The 16,054-nt window shown below is 42.7% G+C and overlaps 1 protein-coding gene across 1 annotated transcript; it reads right to left on the bottom strand.

Annotated features, from left to right (window-relative positions):
• Nucleotides 1-5,357: 5,357 nt before the first annotated feature.
• Nucleotides 5,358-11,363, bottom strand: sec22c (SEC22 homolog C, vesicle trafficking protein; the record flags this gene model as incomplete). Its single annotated transcript, XM_080548786.1, has 7 exons — nt 11,334-11,363; nt 9,149-9,360; nt 8,368-8,531; nt 7,567-7,746; nt 6,925-7,043; nt 6,506-6,571; nt 5,358-5,561 (listed from the first exon to the last, which is right to left on the bottom strand). The coding sequence occupies exons 2-7, from the start codon at nt 9,328-9,330 to the stop codon at nt 5,358-5,360; spliced, it is 915 nt and encodes a 304-aa protein (XP_080404912.1). The 5' UTR covers nt 9,331-9,360; nt 11,334-11,363.
• Nucleotides 11,364-16,054: the final 4,691 nt, after the last annotated feature.

Here is a 16,054-nt window from a genome sequence, read left to right on the forward strand (position 1 = left end):
ACTGCACTTATATAGCGCCTTTTTTGCTGTTCCAAAGCTGCTCCAAAGCGCTTTACAACGGCCTCTCATTCACACACCAATGGCGGCAAGCTGCCATGCAAGGCGCTGGCCCGCTCACTGGGAGCAATTGTGGGGTTCAGTGTCTTGCCCAAGGACACTTCGACATGTGGCCAGCCGGGGCTCGAACCGCTGATCTGCCAACCTTGTGATCTCTACCTCCTGCGCCACAGCCGCCCCATAACAAAATGCTAGTAGATGGGCAAGAGATAGGTAATCTTCTGATGAAGGACTGATCCTACTGTCAGTTGAAACAGCCGTCTTCATTATTGACTGTGTGATGATCTAATACCTGTCTTAACACAGCAGGAATACAGAGCAGTTGTCATCTTTGACTCTGACCAGAACCCAGATCCAGTAGATCGTTCTACGGATCCATCAGAGTCAAGGGTACCAAACAGAACAACCATCATACGGATAGCTTGTCAAAGAGGCGTTCTTCAAAACCTTCTGGACAACACAGCCCACCCTTGGAGGCCTTAGAAGAAGAGGATGACTGAACCTGCCTCGTTTGGACAGACAGTGACTTATCGTAGAGGTGCGTACCGTAAACTCCCACTCCCACAGGGGATGCCAGGGCCAGGGCCACACACAATATCAAGGAGGTTGAATCACCAGCTCAGTACTTATTTCAACAGCATTGCCTTTGAAAATGGGAAAACCCACTGATCTTCATCAGCATGAAGTCTGGTCAGAGCCAGATCCCAGCACGCCAGCCAGACACGGACTCTTGTTGAAACAATGACTCTGCATGGGCACCATGGAAGCTACAATCACAGCTTTGAAACATACTCAATAATTATTGTCATTCAGAACCTCTCTCTGAGCACTCTGTCGCATGAAAGTTTCATCAATTACATCAATTTTCAAAGATGCTTTAAAGTGTTTCATAAATGGATGATTTCTGTAAATGGTAATAAATGATCCTATCAACCTCAGATCAGAAATAACTTGATAATAATCATGGCCTCCAAAAACAAGATCACGTAATTGAGTGAATAGAGATACTAAATCCTGAGAGAAATGTGATATCTCTATAAATGTCTCATTAATATGATAGTGTGTATACACAACTCACTGAGTTTTCACATAATGGACAAGTCGGGTATCATTTTGTTTACCCCCACGTTTCATTTTCTAGCAGCTGCTACTGCACATGCTGTCCTTGGTTGTGCCACATGACCTCAGTGATGCTAGGGCGCCCTCTGCTGTTACAATATAGACATTACAGCCTTACAGTTGCTTTTATGATTTTTCAGTGAAAAATATGATGGATTTAGGCAGGGTTAAAAATACAGTATGATGTAAAACAAAACATCAGTGTGTGCAAAAGGATGCTGTATTTAATGACATGTACATTTCATCAATGCAGAAATTACCTCGCTAAAGCCTGGTCAGAATCAGTGTATTTGGCAGTTACATTGATAATCAGAGTACAAAATTACCACCTCATCCCCAAATGTAGCAAAAAGAATTTTGATTTATAAAGACAGTCCCCCTTACCAATTTGAAGGGAGAGTGACGAAGCATGATTTGACTACAAACCAATGGCTTTAAATTCCTTGTGAATTGGTTGATTTGGAAGAAATGTTCCAATAAACACTGGATTTCTCCCTCAGTGAAACCTGAATATTTAAGATATTAGAACAGAATTAAGACATTGGAGGGAAATGAAGAGGGAAATATCGGAGCTCGCTGCCCCTGGATGTTCCTGCTGTACTAAGACAGTACTTAGGAAAGTGTACTTCTAGATTTCAATCAGCAACATACGATATGCATTGAGAAAACAATGTCATCCTTCATTTTACAAAGCATTACAAACGCATCAGTACAGCGTATAAATAACAACATGGATTCATCTCTCTAACACATCATTTGGTTCCCAATGTTACTTAACAACGTTTATGGCAACAATCACCAGCATCATTCATTTGGTCAACATGATTTATGGAACTCTCAGTTGTCAACTTTTCAATTGGAAAAGGTGTGACTCTGAAATACAAACCACATGATAGGTAAACCACAGGTTAAAAACTCTTCTATTCAACTGCTACTGTATTATGAAAGACACCACAAACTACTGTTGTATTGTTGTACAACCTATGATTGGAAAGGTATATCTGTCAAACTCTTCAAGTGACTCATTCTAATTAAATACTTAAGACATGACATAGAAGCAGCCGTTCAGCAGACACACAGCGCAAAACTATTTAACAAAAATAAATTAAAGTTGTTAACTTGGTCTATCAGTTATAGCAGCTATAAGGAAATGATGTTCTAACCCTACATTTGATAGGTTATATGTCTGATCTAAGGAGCACTATATCATTTAAAAACAAATTATTATTATTTTTCGCAAATTACTATTACAGCATTAAACAATACATTTTATACCCATAATCAAAAAATATGTTCTTCTGACCCTATTGTACCCCTCTAGAGAACAAATTCAGTAGACTAGGACCTAAAGAAGTCCAACTGTAGTGCAAGTAATTCTCTGATCTAGAAACATTGAAAATGTAATTACCATTTATACACAGTAGTAATTGAGTACTAACCCCTAACCCTAATTCTTGGGAGCTCTGTGTGGTTTTCAGTAGAAAGGGCAGGGAAAAAATGATGTATTTGAGATCATTACTTTTCCGATCAAAAATACTTCTTCAAGCCTCCTATACACCTGAATACTATACTGAACTACTCTATATAATAAAATAAGAAGTTAAAACAAACCAAGATTTCGTAGAGTCTTTTGATATGAAAAGAGTCCTTCGAACTGCAGGAGTTTAAAATAATTGGTTATGCAAGTACATAATGGTAAATCTGTTAATATCACCCTGTTATAACAATTAAATGATGTAACTGAGTATACACAACAGATCATTTGCAGTGACATACAGTAAGGCATAAAAGAGCACATAGCTTAAAGGGGTAGCATGGAGATCTGTGCGTGCTGCCTTCTTTGGCAACACTGAAAATAAATGCTACACTTTCTTATAGCGGCAAATATGTGCATATCTACAACATGTACACATGGGATGTAAAGGCCAGTACTCGGCCACAACACCAGAGTTTAGAAAGCGCCATGTCTCCACCAAAACAGACTTCTATAAACGTTGTTAATGATCTCATTCCTTGATCGCTACTGATCTATCACGGCTATTAAACACTATTTTAAAGCTCAAATCTACAGTATACGCTGGACCTTCAACATTACTCTAGGCCTAAAAATCAACACTTGCAGCAACATATAGTACACAGCCCTGCAATATTAGCCTACATCTGTTGAATGTATGAACCAATTCTAACTGAATTTAGTGTTGTGTGATTTTGTTAGACAGATTGTTAAAATAGATCTAATATGCAACAATAACCACATTATATTCAAGAAAAAAACCAATACCACTTACATGTACAGTATAACTTACCAAGTCAGCTACAATATGTAGCCTACCCCAACAACCAAAGACATATACTGTAATGTATTAATATGATACCTCCTTTGCCATGTAAACTCTCAATCCTCTGTAAACCCTGACTCTCAATGTTCAATGAGATCAACGACCCTGGCTACAAAGTATAATACTAATACTAATAATACCTCAATGAAGAACCAGAATACATTTCTAAATGTTCTGGTTGTAAAACATAGCAGTGGGGGCCATGCTCAGGTGTAAAACATAGCAGTGGGGGCCATGCTCAGGTGTAAAACATAGCAGTGGGGGCCATGCTCAGGTGTAAAACATAGCAGTGGGGGCCATGCTCAGGAGGGGTTCTGCAGAACACGCCAGATTATATATATTTTTATCTTGATTAATTAATTCAAGAAGGTAAAATACACAACGTGTACTGTGTAGCACTTGTAGGGGAGGTGGACAGCATCCTACTAAGCCAATGCCGAAGGTTAGTTATAATAAAATCTTAATGACCTGCCCAAAATGTACTCCCTGACTAACATCACATACAGTCCCTTCATTCACTTCTTAGCATCTAAGTCTAAGTTCATACGCTCTTTAGTGTTGCCTATGCCCTTGAGTTGACTTCTAAGAGAACATTTGAGAGTCATCCGATATTTTGGAGAGCTTCCTCAAGTTCCATTTCTCATACCAGTAGAGGATGTAACGTAAACAGAGTGCAACTAAACATTGAATTAAGTCTACCAATATTCCTTGATATAAACAACAACATCCATATACATATGTGACACGGTCTGGTGAAAAGGTCCACATGTCGACAATTCTCAAGTCTCACAAATGACTGAAAAGCTTTACTTTAAAAAGCTTTACTTTAAAAAGCTTTACTTTAAAAAGCTTTACTTTAAAAAGCGAAATTGACAACACCCGAGTCCGATTGTGACGTGGAATGGAATGTAGCCAATGAAGAAGCGAGCTGACTGATGCGTCTTCTTCTTTTCGTTCTTCTGCACTTTATTTCTCCTGTCACACATGGCTGCCTCTACAGGTCAGTCAGGGAACTACTACCCTGATCACGTGAGATTTCTGGCTTGGGGGACGAGACTCCAGACTGTCGGAGAACAGATCTTTATGTATGTGGTCGTATATCGGAGCACACCACACACAATACGATCAAAGCTGTTCAATCCATGGTTTTTTTTATCTTCATGTGTGGGGTCTCTCTCAGATGAAAAATCTGTTCAGATTTTGAAAATCCTCATATGTGTACCAGGCTTTAGTGATACATGGCTCGTCTGCGAGCCCGCCACAGAACCAGGGACGAGGGGTACCTGGATCCCTCTCTCACTGCCCCCCTCCCCGGCGTGGGCAAGACTAAACACATTAGATTCTGTTTTTCCCTCCGAGGGGAGGACGTATTTGTTTTTTCGAATTACCCTTTTTCCCCCCTCCAGACGAGGGAGGCTTTTTCTGTTGGACTATCTTGAACGTGAACTATTGTTTAACTTCTTAAATACGCCCAGAGCGGCTGACTTGCAACCTTCTCCCTGTGTGATCTTTAGCTCGGGTGTGTTTATGTTAGCCAAGACGAGTGCCTGCCAAAGTACCAACATTCAAATGAGCATGTCTTCTTCAACTGTTTTCAAACTAGATTTCAATGTATGACACATCATAAAAGCTTACAATCTGCACTTTCATAATCTGAACTGAAACTGACAAATGACCTTGCCCTACTTGGGGACTTCTTCACCAGACCGATATTTTTTCTCTCATCATCTACTGGACATTCTGCTGGCCTTTGTCGTCTAGGTAGATCGACTTCTCTTCCTCCTCTACCTTCAACTGGAAGGGATGTAGTGGTGCCACACAATAAACGGTCCCCGCAATCCCTCAGACCCCACAGTCATTGGGCCTGTCCTGGAGTTTTCGAGAGAGGGTGAGGAGAGTGGAGAGGGAGGCCACAGACACGTGGAAGAGCAGCTGCAGGACGTTCCTCGGGCCGAAGAAGAGGAAGGCGTTGCATACGACGATCACACTGAGCAGGGCGAAGGACTTGGGCTTCTTCAGGGATGAGTGGAACAGATACAGATGGCACTGTTTGTACAGAATAAAGCGGTTGAAAGTTAAGAGATTGTCTAGAATAGACACTTCATTCCATCCATTAGCTAACCTAGCAGGATTTAGGATTGACTGTAAATAGGCTAAAGGATCTGAGATTAGAACGATAAAGGCAGGTTTCTCAGACACAGATTATGGCCCAATCCCATTTCTTATTGTTGCCTCTACCCTCTCCTTTTCGAGTGCACCCTCACTTTTTGACTTGCTCGTCGGAGTAGAGTTATAAGGGGTAGGGTTTGAAATCTTCCCCTATGAAATGGGACAACCCTTCAAGACCCTGATATGTCATCGATAGTATTGTAGAAAAGCATGAACGTTCATGATTCGTTCATAACTTAATAATGAAAATATATAGCGATTTTTAAAGATAATACAATGGTTATCAGATTAACAAAAACCAAAAAAATCACATTTGTGAGTTTCTCTTGTTGTTTGTTGATGATTCGCAAGGCATTCTGGGAGATTTCGCATAAAGGGCTCTGCACACAGCGTGCGATTTCTGTTGCGCGTCAACGTTCCATTTTGAAGTTTGAATGGAAGTCTATGAGAACATCGCATTTACCCACACACGGCCCCGATTTTAATCGCACGGCGAACATTCGATTCCATTCATTTTGAATGGGACAAAGCAGTGCGACAAAACTCGCACGCCGTGTGCTTTGTCCCATTCAAAATGAATGGAATCGAATGTTCGCCGTGCGATTAAAATCGGGGCCGTGTGTGGGTAAATGCGATGTTCTCATAGACTTTCATTCAAACTTCAAAATGGAACGTTGATGCGCAACAGAAATCGCACGCTGTGTGCAGAGCCCTTAACACTCGGTTTTGAGTGTGCCCCTAAAAAAACTTTTTTTAGGGCCATTTAGCACTACCACTTTGCCCTACCCCTCTATCCCAACAAGAAAGAGTGTGTACTGTACCTGACAAACACAGCAAAGAAATGCCAGAAGAAATGCCACGACATTCCATATCCCATCATAGTCATCCTGTGTAAAAAAAATATTTAAAAAATTAAAACAATTACTGATGACTCCCGGATTCAGATTCACATGCAGATTTCTGCAGGATTCCTTTAAAGGATATTCACAATGACAGCTCATATTCAAATGAGAGAACATTTCGTCGACCACTGATGATTGATTAAACTTGAACATAAGTAGAACATCTAGAACAGCACCTGACATTGGTCTGGGCTAAAATACTGTAGATTACATAACATTTCAAGAACGGTACCTTACATTAGATTCATGCAGTATCTGGCTTGCAGCTAGTCTGCCACTTAACTAATACAGTACAAGCCTGTGTTGACGTTAGGAAAGGGATCTGGCACAGGTAATACCTGGAAGGTGTACTCTATGAGATGGACACCCCGGATGAGATTAAGAGAAGCACACATGATGTTCAGGACCAAGGAGAGGATGCCTGGAGCGGTTACAGGCGCCAGTCTCTGGTTCTGACCTGGGGGAGGGCAGAACACGGCTCTCACACAGATGGACTCATTTGATTTGACCATTTCAATAGTCTGATTCACATACTGTAACTGTCATAGATTTAATTGATTCTTAATAGATTGAGTAAAACGTATAAAGCCGAAAGAGCTTAAATCAATTGTTTCCAAAGAGGCCTTTTATTAAGCAAAGTCACATGAGCGCAGAGAGAAAGTAGCAGACCAACAAAGCCAAAAGCCAAAAGCCCCCAACGTTGGGGGGTTATATTTATAGAACTGTCCTTGGTCATAAGGTCACTGTTCTTGGGAACCAATCATATTATACAAATCTGTGATTGCACAAGTTATGGGCCCTGTCCATAGTCAGAATTATTCACTGCGCCACAGATCTTGGCCCATCCCTTACAGGAAGGAAATGGGCCTTCCTTGAGTGCTAGATTCGCCAAACTGTAGAGAGACTTCAATTCTCAGTATCAAATGAAATGAATAAAATAAACTACAACATAACAATTTGAACCTCTTCCTGATTCTTACCAGATTCGGGGACTTGCTCCACATGCCCATTGGCTGCCCCGTTGGTAAGCTGCAGCTCCTCCAGGGTGAGGACCTGTGGTGGGCGGTTCTTCAGATCCTCCTGGACCTCCGCCAGCGTGACCTCCAGCGCTGGACCACCACTATGGTTGTACTGCTGCTTCAGCTTCTGAATGGTGCCGTCTGGTGATCAGAGAAAAACAATAATAATAATAATAATAATAATAATACATTAGACTTACTGTATATAGCGCTTTTCTAGACACTCAAAGACGCTTTACAAACTGAAAATTATCGAGTAGTAATAATAAAAAGACACAAAAAAAATAAAAAATAAAAGGAAGTATAGGGGCCTAATTAAGGTAGTGCTGGGGACACATGGGAAGGGGAGGGGGAGAGGGTTAACTGGTGAAGCCGAGCTTGAAGAGGTGGGTTTTGAGGGCCTTAAAGGTTGGCAGGGTGTTGGCCTGTCTGATGTGGTTGGGGAGGGCGTTCCAGAGGGACGGGGCTGCGGCTGAAAAGGCCCTATCACCCCAAACAACAAACGATGAAGGATATGATCCTATCTGGATGAATTTAAGAGAACCATAGTCACCTGCATAAGCCATACTGAGAACATGACAGTATGTTTGCAAAAGGACTACGTATCCTTTTCCTATATCATTACATACAACAAAATGTGACTGCCTTTCCAATCATTTGCACACAAAATGCCATGTCATCTTTATTTTGGACTCACAGTCAAAGCCAGGATGCTAAAAGCCAGGATTGCCAAACCCTGATTTCTCTCCCTCTGCCACTCACCGAATTCCAAAAAAGGGTACGGCCTGGCTGCCAAGGCGACCGCGGCGCTGGGGAAGCATGCGGTGAACTCCCAGCGCAGGTCTTCCAGGAAGCAGAAGGCCATGGCTGCAGGGAGGCTGCGGTGGCACACGCTCATGTAGGACACACCTTCTGAGGAAATGAAGCTAAAGGGGTGAGAGAAGAGGGCGTTTAGGAAACAAACAGCCCGGTCTCAAGCTGCGCTTGACCACGACGCAGTTCAGATAACAGCGTCTCTCTGTCCACCCTCTCGCGCATCACCATGGTCAGCAGAAGCTGAAACTGGTTTCAACGCATTTCCCTGATTAGGCTATGTCATCTTAAAATGGCCTGTTATGTCTCACCAACTGTTCATCTGGTCAAACATGTCGAAGATGAACAACGGATAAAAGCAGTTCTCTGCTTTACAAAAGTGATGTACACGTTATCCTTACGAGTCTGAAGCAGACACGGCAAAGTTGTCTTGACTTCATTATGTCATCGTGTGTTCATTTCTAGATTCTCTACTATTCTTATCAGTCTGTGAAACAGTATAATTTTAGTTTTTCTTATGGTAAATGGTAAATGGACTGCACTTATATAATATATATTATTTTTTGCTGCTCCAAAGCGCTTTACAACGGCCTCTCATTCACCCATTCACACACACATTCACCCACCAATGGCGGCAAGCTGCCATGCAAGGCGCCGGCCCCGCTCACTGGGAGCAATTCTGGGGTTCAGTGTCTTGCTCAAGGACACTTCGACATGTGGCCATTCTTACTATATATTAAGGTCATGTCCCTGGACCTTCCCTCTCTCTGGGAACAGGACCAGGGCCTTGGAGATGCTCCTCAGCTGCTGTTTCCTCTCCTGGAGCTCCCGGTTGTGCTCAAAGTCTGTGGAGGCTGAGAGGGGGAGTCCGTCCCTGACCCGCACCACGAAGGCAAACAGGATCAGAGACATAATCCACCAGGGCCCTGGGGGACACACAGTCTACAAAACAGGACAAGAGAGGGAGACACTTATCAATATAATCATGTCCTCAGTTATCAGTCATGTTGTGCACATAATATATATAAGATAGTCTCCTTACCAAATGAATAGTAAAGTCTTGACAAATAGGAAAACACCATAGAGTAGCTCATAAACCTGATTAATCTGGAATCAACATATTGAAACTGTTAAATGTTCATTAGTGACATCCTTTATATGATGACATGCTTGACATCCTGGATAATGCATTCAGTCCAAATAATTGTCAATCAGGGCAGTTGTAGTTGATCAGATAACTAACCACAATAAGCACGTTCCAACAATACACACACACACCAACAATACACACACACACACACCACACCAACAATACACACACACCAACAATACACACACACACACACCACACCAACAATACACACACACACACCACACCAACAATACACACACACCACACCAACAATACACACACACACACACACACACACACACCAACAATACACACACACCACACCAACAATACACACACACACCACACCAACAATACACACACACACCAACAATACACACACACACACCACACCAACAATACACACACACACCAACAATACACACACACACCACACCAACAATACACACACACACACCAACAATACACACACACACACCACACCAACAATACACACACACACACCACACCAACAATACACACACACCACACCAACAATACACACACACACTCACACACCAACAATACACACACACACACACACCAACAACACACACCACACCAACAATACACACAAACACCACACCAACAATACACACAAACACCACACCAACAATACACACACACACCACACCAACAATACACACACGCCAACAACACACACACACACACCAACAATACACACACACACACACACCAACAACACACACCACACTAACAATACACACACAGACACACACCAACAATACACACACACCACACCAACAATACACACACACACACCAACAATACACACACCACACCAACAATACACACACACCAACAATACACACACACACACACACCAACAATACACACACACACCACACCAACAATACACACAAACACCACACCAACAATACACACACACCACACCAACAATACACACACACACACACACACCACACCAACAATACACACACACCAACAACACACACACACCAACAATACACACACACCACACTAACAATACACACACACACCAACAATACACACACACACACACCAACAACACACACACACACACCACACCAACAATACACACACACACCACACCAACAACACACACACACCACACCAACAATACACACACCAACAATACACACACACACCACACCAACAATACACACACACCACACCAACAATACACACACACACACCAACAATACACACACACACCACACCAACAATACACACACACACCAACAATACACACACACCAACAATACACACACACACCACACCAACAATACACACACACACACACACACCAATACACACACACACACACACACACACACCAACAATACACACATACACACACACCAACAATACACACACACACACCAACAATACACACACACACACCAACAATACACACACACACACACCAACAATACACACACACACACACACACCAACAATACACACACACCAACAATACACACACACACACACACACACACACACACACACCAACAATACACACACACACACACACACCAACAATACACACACACACACACACCAACAATACACACACACACACACACACACACACACACCAACAATACACACACACACACCAACAATACACACACACACACACACACACACACACACACACACACACACACACACACACACACACACACAGAGAGGCTACATGCTAACCAGTGCTAGCTAGTTACTGTGTTTACCTCACCTCAACATCCTGTGATTCATGTTGCTCAGCTCGAAATCACGTGGTACAACAAGTGAGAGAAACTAGAGACATCCCTGGGTGGTAGATTGACTAGTTAACGTGCTATGTGCACAGCACCAAGTCAGCTAAATGGTCTTTGACAGGTCGCCTGGCTCTGAACTGAACACTTTGGGACAAAGCTCTCTTTCCGGGTTCCACAAACCCGCGTTTTCTTAAAGAAACAGTAACTGTCAACACAACGCAGACACCCATGTGTTCGAGTAGTGCATTTTGGGACATTGAGTCTTAACGTGATAATTTCTGAGCTACTCTCAACTGAATGATCCCAATATTCTCTCCAATAAACAGAATAGTATGTCATCTCAGATTGTTATCTAAACACGTTATGGTACATGAAGAATTGGACTGCATTGGTACATCGGGAGTTGAGCTTTATTGTGTATTATGCACATTGAATTTGACCATAGCCTTTGTATTGAAACCAGAGTTGAGAAAAAAAAAAATCCTGGCCAGCTGATTCGCGACGGGATCTCGAGAGGGACAATCTGAACCAACGACGCCTTCGCCTTCTTCCCCAGCCAGCCAGCCCAGAGCACGGTGCAGATAGCAGGTAGGTGATCCGCGTGTTGACTCTGTTTACCTGATAAATACGTCTATTTTAGTATTAGTATACTAGTATATTAGTATCCGATTCGGGAACAACGTTGGTATATATTGTTTAGTACGACAGATAAGCTAGGTGGCTAGTCAGATAGCCATCGTGAATGTGCGTTGTAGCTAGCCCGCTACGGAACTGGGCTAGCTCGGAGCTAGATGTGGATGTGGATTCTGCAGCAGATTGTAAATACATAGAGGGTGCAAACGAACTGTCTCTCTCTGGTAAAGACCAGCTGAACCTGATGGTCTAGGTAGGTGTGTCGCTGTCAGCTGGAACACACAGATCACCTCAATCAAACAGGCCCAAACCCTTAAAATATTTAAATCTAAGCTAAAAACCTTCATGTTTTGCACCAGTTATGATTAAACACAAACACTTCTATCAATGTCTTTTTTCCATTAACTATTGTCTTTTTAAATGTTTTATCTATTTACTTATTATATTTGCTTTTATTCATTGTAATTTTTTATTTTCTTACTATGCTCCTCTTAAATAATGTATGTAAAGCACTTTGAATTGCCCCTGTTGTATGAAATGTGCTATACAAATAAACTTGCCTTGCCTTGCCTTGCCATGACAAAATGAACATGACACATTTAAATGGACATAACCAGAGCAACATTGAACGGTGTGTTAGTTAGTTAGCTGGCTGGAAGGGGCTCAGATAGATTGACAGGTATTCTGGTTGAAACATCGAAGGAAGCAACTGTAACTAGGATCATATTTATTTATTTATTTTTTACATGGATCTGTCTGTAATATGTACATATCATTTTTACATACGTGGATGGATGTTGTATGTGTATAATCTTAGGCTAGGATTATACACATACATAACATAGGCCTCAGTACACATGTACAAACATCCACATGTAACACATGGATCCTTCCCAGTTGGACTAGGACCCCCTGTGCTCCGGCTTTGAGCTTTATGTCCCCCTGCAGTGCAAGGCAGCTGGATTGTTATTTATATTATTAGTAGCTGAGCCTAACCTTTCACATGGTCACAACGCCTTGTTTTTTTATGGCAAGGCATCCAACATAGTAATCAGGCATGATAATCGCTCACCTTTCGGCGAAATACGCCGTTTTGAATCCAAAATAGGTGACCTACATTCATACTTTTTTTATTTATTTTTTTGCAATCTTGTAATTCTGCATGTGACCACCACTAGAGTAAATCTAAAATAAATCAGATATGAGCACATGGAAGCTAATTTTTCCACAAAAAAACTTTCCGCCGGGACCGCCTAGCAGGTTCCGGGTCTCGTATCCTTCTCACCTTTTTCACCCCGACCCATTTTCATGCCTGAGTAATAGTGTAGCAGTATAGTGTTCAGACCCCAAAACTGAAAATAGCTAGACTAGATTACAACAGATATCTTCTCAAACGCTGCATTATAAGCCGAGGTGTTCCCCAGATTGAAGTGGGAGGTATAAGGTGGTACTTGGAGACAATCCCAGCCAGAGCTTTAAGCCCCTCAGTGCTGCTGTGGGTGTCATTTGACTCGTCTGTACCGTAGGATCTGGCTCTGCAGACTTTTGGGTTGTAACCTGAGGCTAAAAACAGGTTGTTCTCAATACTTGTTGTGTAGTTTTTTTTGTTCCTCATTTACTTGGCACAAGAGATTGCACATGATCCCTTAACAATTGGTGTTTTCGAAGTCTGTAGAAACTTAAACCAAGCATTAGCTTTTTATGTGTAATTGAACTATGTAGGCCTAGCCTATCGTCTTTGTTTCATCAGCGGTTTGCAGAACGTGTTAAATGTGAGCACACCGTGTCTAATCCACAGTGTGAAATGTTGAGGCTATATTAATGTCCTGTTGCTTTCGCTTTGGCCATTTGCAACAGCCTACTTTTGTTTCCAATTCAAATTCCTGACCTCAGCCAAAGTTACCTGTGCTCCAGGAGTTTTCATGATGGTGAACAATGGTGTCTTTTGTTCCTGCTCGTTGACCTGCTGGGGATGTAGGCCTACTCAGGCCTATCAACCGTTGTGGGCCTAGGCTATGTGAGATGTATGGAGAAAGAGCTTTCTCTGTCAGTCAGGAAGTTGTTTTAGGTTACCCGTTGTGATTGCACAGCAGCAGACGACCCATTCCTCTGGTGAATCCTGTAGTTGTAGTTCTCTGCTCACACCACTCAGAAGTATGTTGTGTTACATTGTCATCAAAACGTAGGCTAACAAGTGTCCTCCAACGAGACAAATATGCACAATAAACAAACAAAGAAATCTTCATACAGTATATGACTTCAGATGTTGTTGTCTCACACTAACATCTGCATTATAACCTAGCCTACTGTTTAGTATGTCCACAATTAAGGTCATGTTCTCACATGAAAGTCTGAGTCATGACCCAGAGCAAGTGGATGAGATTGCAACATTGTTGCATAAATTATTTCTCTGATTTCAGTGTTTCCTCTACATGCATTTCATCGTGGCGGTCCGCCACGATGGAATTTCCTCCGCCACCATTCAGATTTCTCAACCAAAAAAAAAAAAAAAAGATTTAGGCCGCTTTTCAGACCTTCACAGCGCTAGACACACCCACAAGCGCTGAAACTGGACCAGTCCGTGTGTGTCGCGAGTATTGAACTAGAGGCTGCGTTCGTAAATTCGCTCTGAGAGCCCCGGAGCGCACACTAGGTTCAACGTCATAAAGGGACCAAGTCATTTGATTGGACAAGAGGCATTCCGTGAGTGCTGATCAGATTTCCAGAGCGTATTTACGAACGCGCCCTGGCTGTCACCCGAACACCGCGAGCTAGCGTAGTGTAGTATAGGATGCGTAGTGTAGTGTAGTGTAGGATGGAGAGAGAGAGGAGAAGCCTCTCTATGTGTTACCTATGTCCAGTGTACTAGAACCACTCTAACAGGAGTGTTTGTCCGTGAATAACACCGGCTATGCCCGGGGTAGAACCACAAGACTATAGCTGGATAAGGTCTACAGGTCTACACGGTCATTTTAAGCCGTCGACCAGCCCTCTACGACCACGGGAAGTCATGTTAAAAGTGAAGATACTTCTGTTAAACTAAGCTAAGCTAAACATCGCTAATCGCTAACTCCCTCCTGGGCTTAAAGTGACAAGTAATAACGTTGTGAAAAAAACCGTCAGATCAGTGTTTTTGTTTTTATTGACAACGGAATTACATGCTGGAAAAACATGCAGACACAGACAATAAGAGACACACGGGAGAAGTACAGGAAAACATTGTATTTTTTTGGGCCATCCTCGAGTTTTGGCTGAAATTACGTCGTTGTTTTGAGCGCGCGTGCGCGTTTCATGCGCGTGCACGCGAAAAAAACGCGGGCGCGCGCTCAGCACTACCCGCCACCATTGTAACAATTCCTGGAGGAAACACTGGATTTGCGTTCTCACAGCCCTTTATGTAAACGAAGTAACATACGCAATTGAAGCAACAGACGTCGTAGTTGATTGGTCCGAAAAATTAAAAATTGCCTGTTCGTCCCGCTCTTATCCAGATCAACACGCATGCGCTGTTGTTTTCCTATGGACAGCCTCAATGCGTTGTTTCTAACCGGAGCGAAACCACCCTTTTCAAGTGGACCATGCGTTGGTTGTTTGCTCCGGGAGCAACTTCGAATGCGCGTTCTCACAGCTCCAAACGACGCAGAGCAAAGCGAATTTGATCCTAAACTCGGATTCCAAGTGAAGGAAAATGTTCTAGTGAGAACACACCCTGAGTGTAGGCCTAGTTGACACTTCCTCAGCAACACCTGCTCAAATCCCCTGCGTTTGCTGTAGCATGTGAGAAAATCCCCCTTAATGAAAGTATAACTGTTTGGTCTAAAATATAATTTGCTGCCCAGCACATAGAGGAGCTGCACTCTGGTTACACCCCGTTTCTTAGTTTAGCATGACAACTTTGACACCGTGGTTAAATCTGACCAGCGTTCGTTTACCCAACTTTCACCACGTCGTTAACTAGGTCCAGTCGCTGGCTCTGTACCGTTTTACTGGCCCGGCTTTGACATGACGACACTCAGGAGGACGGAGAGGATTAAAAAAACTTGCGGTTTGGGGGCTGTGCTTGGAT

The sequence above is a fragment of the Nansenia antarctica genome, assembly GCF_963989245.1.
Source record: "Nansenia antarctica genome assembly, chromosome: 19".
NCBI classification, from domain to species: Eukaryota; Metazoa; Chordata; class Actinopteri; order Argentiniformes; family Microstomatidae; genus Nansenia; species Nansenia antarctica.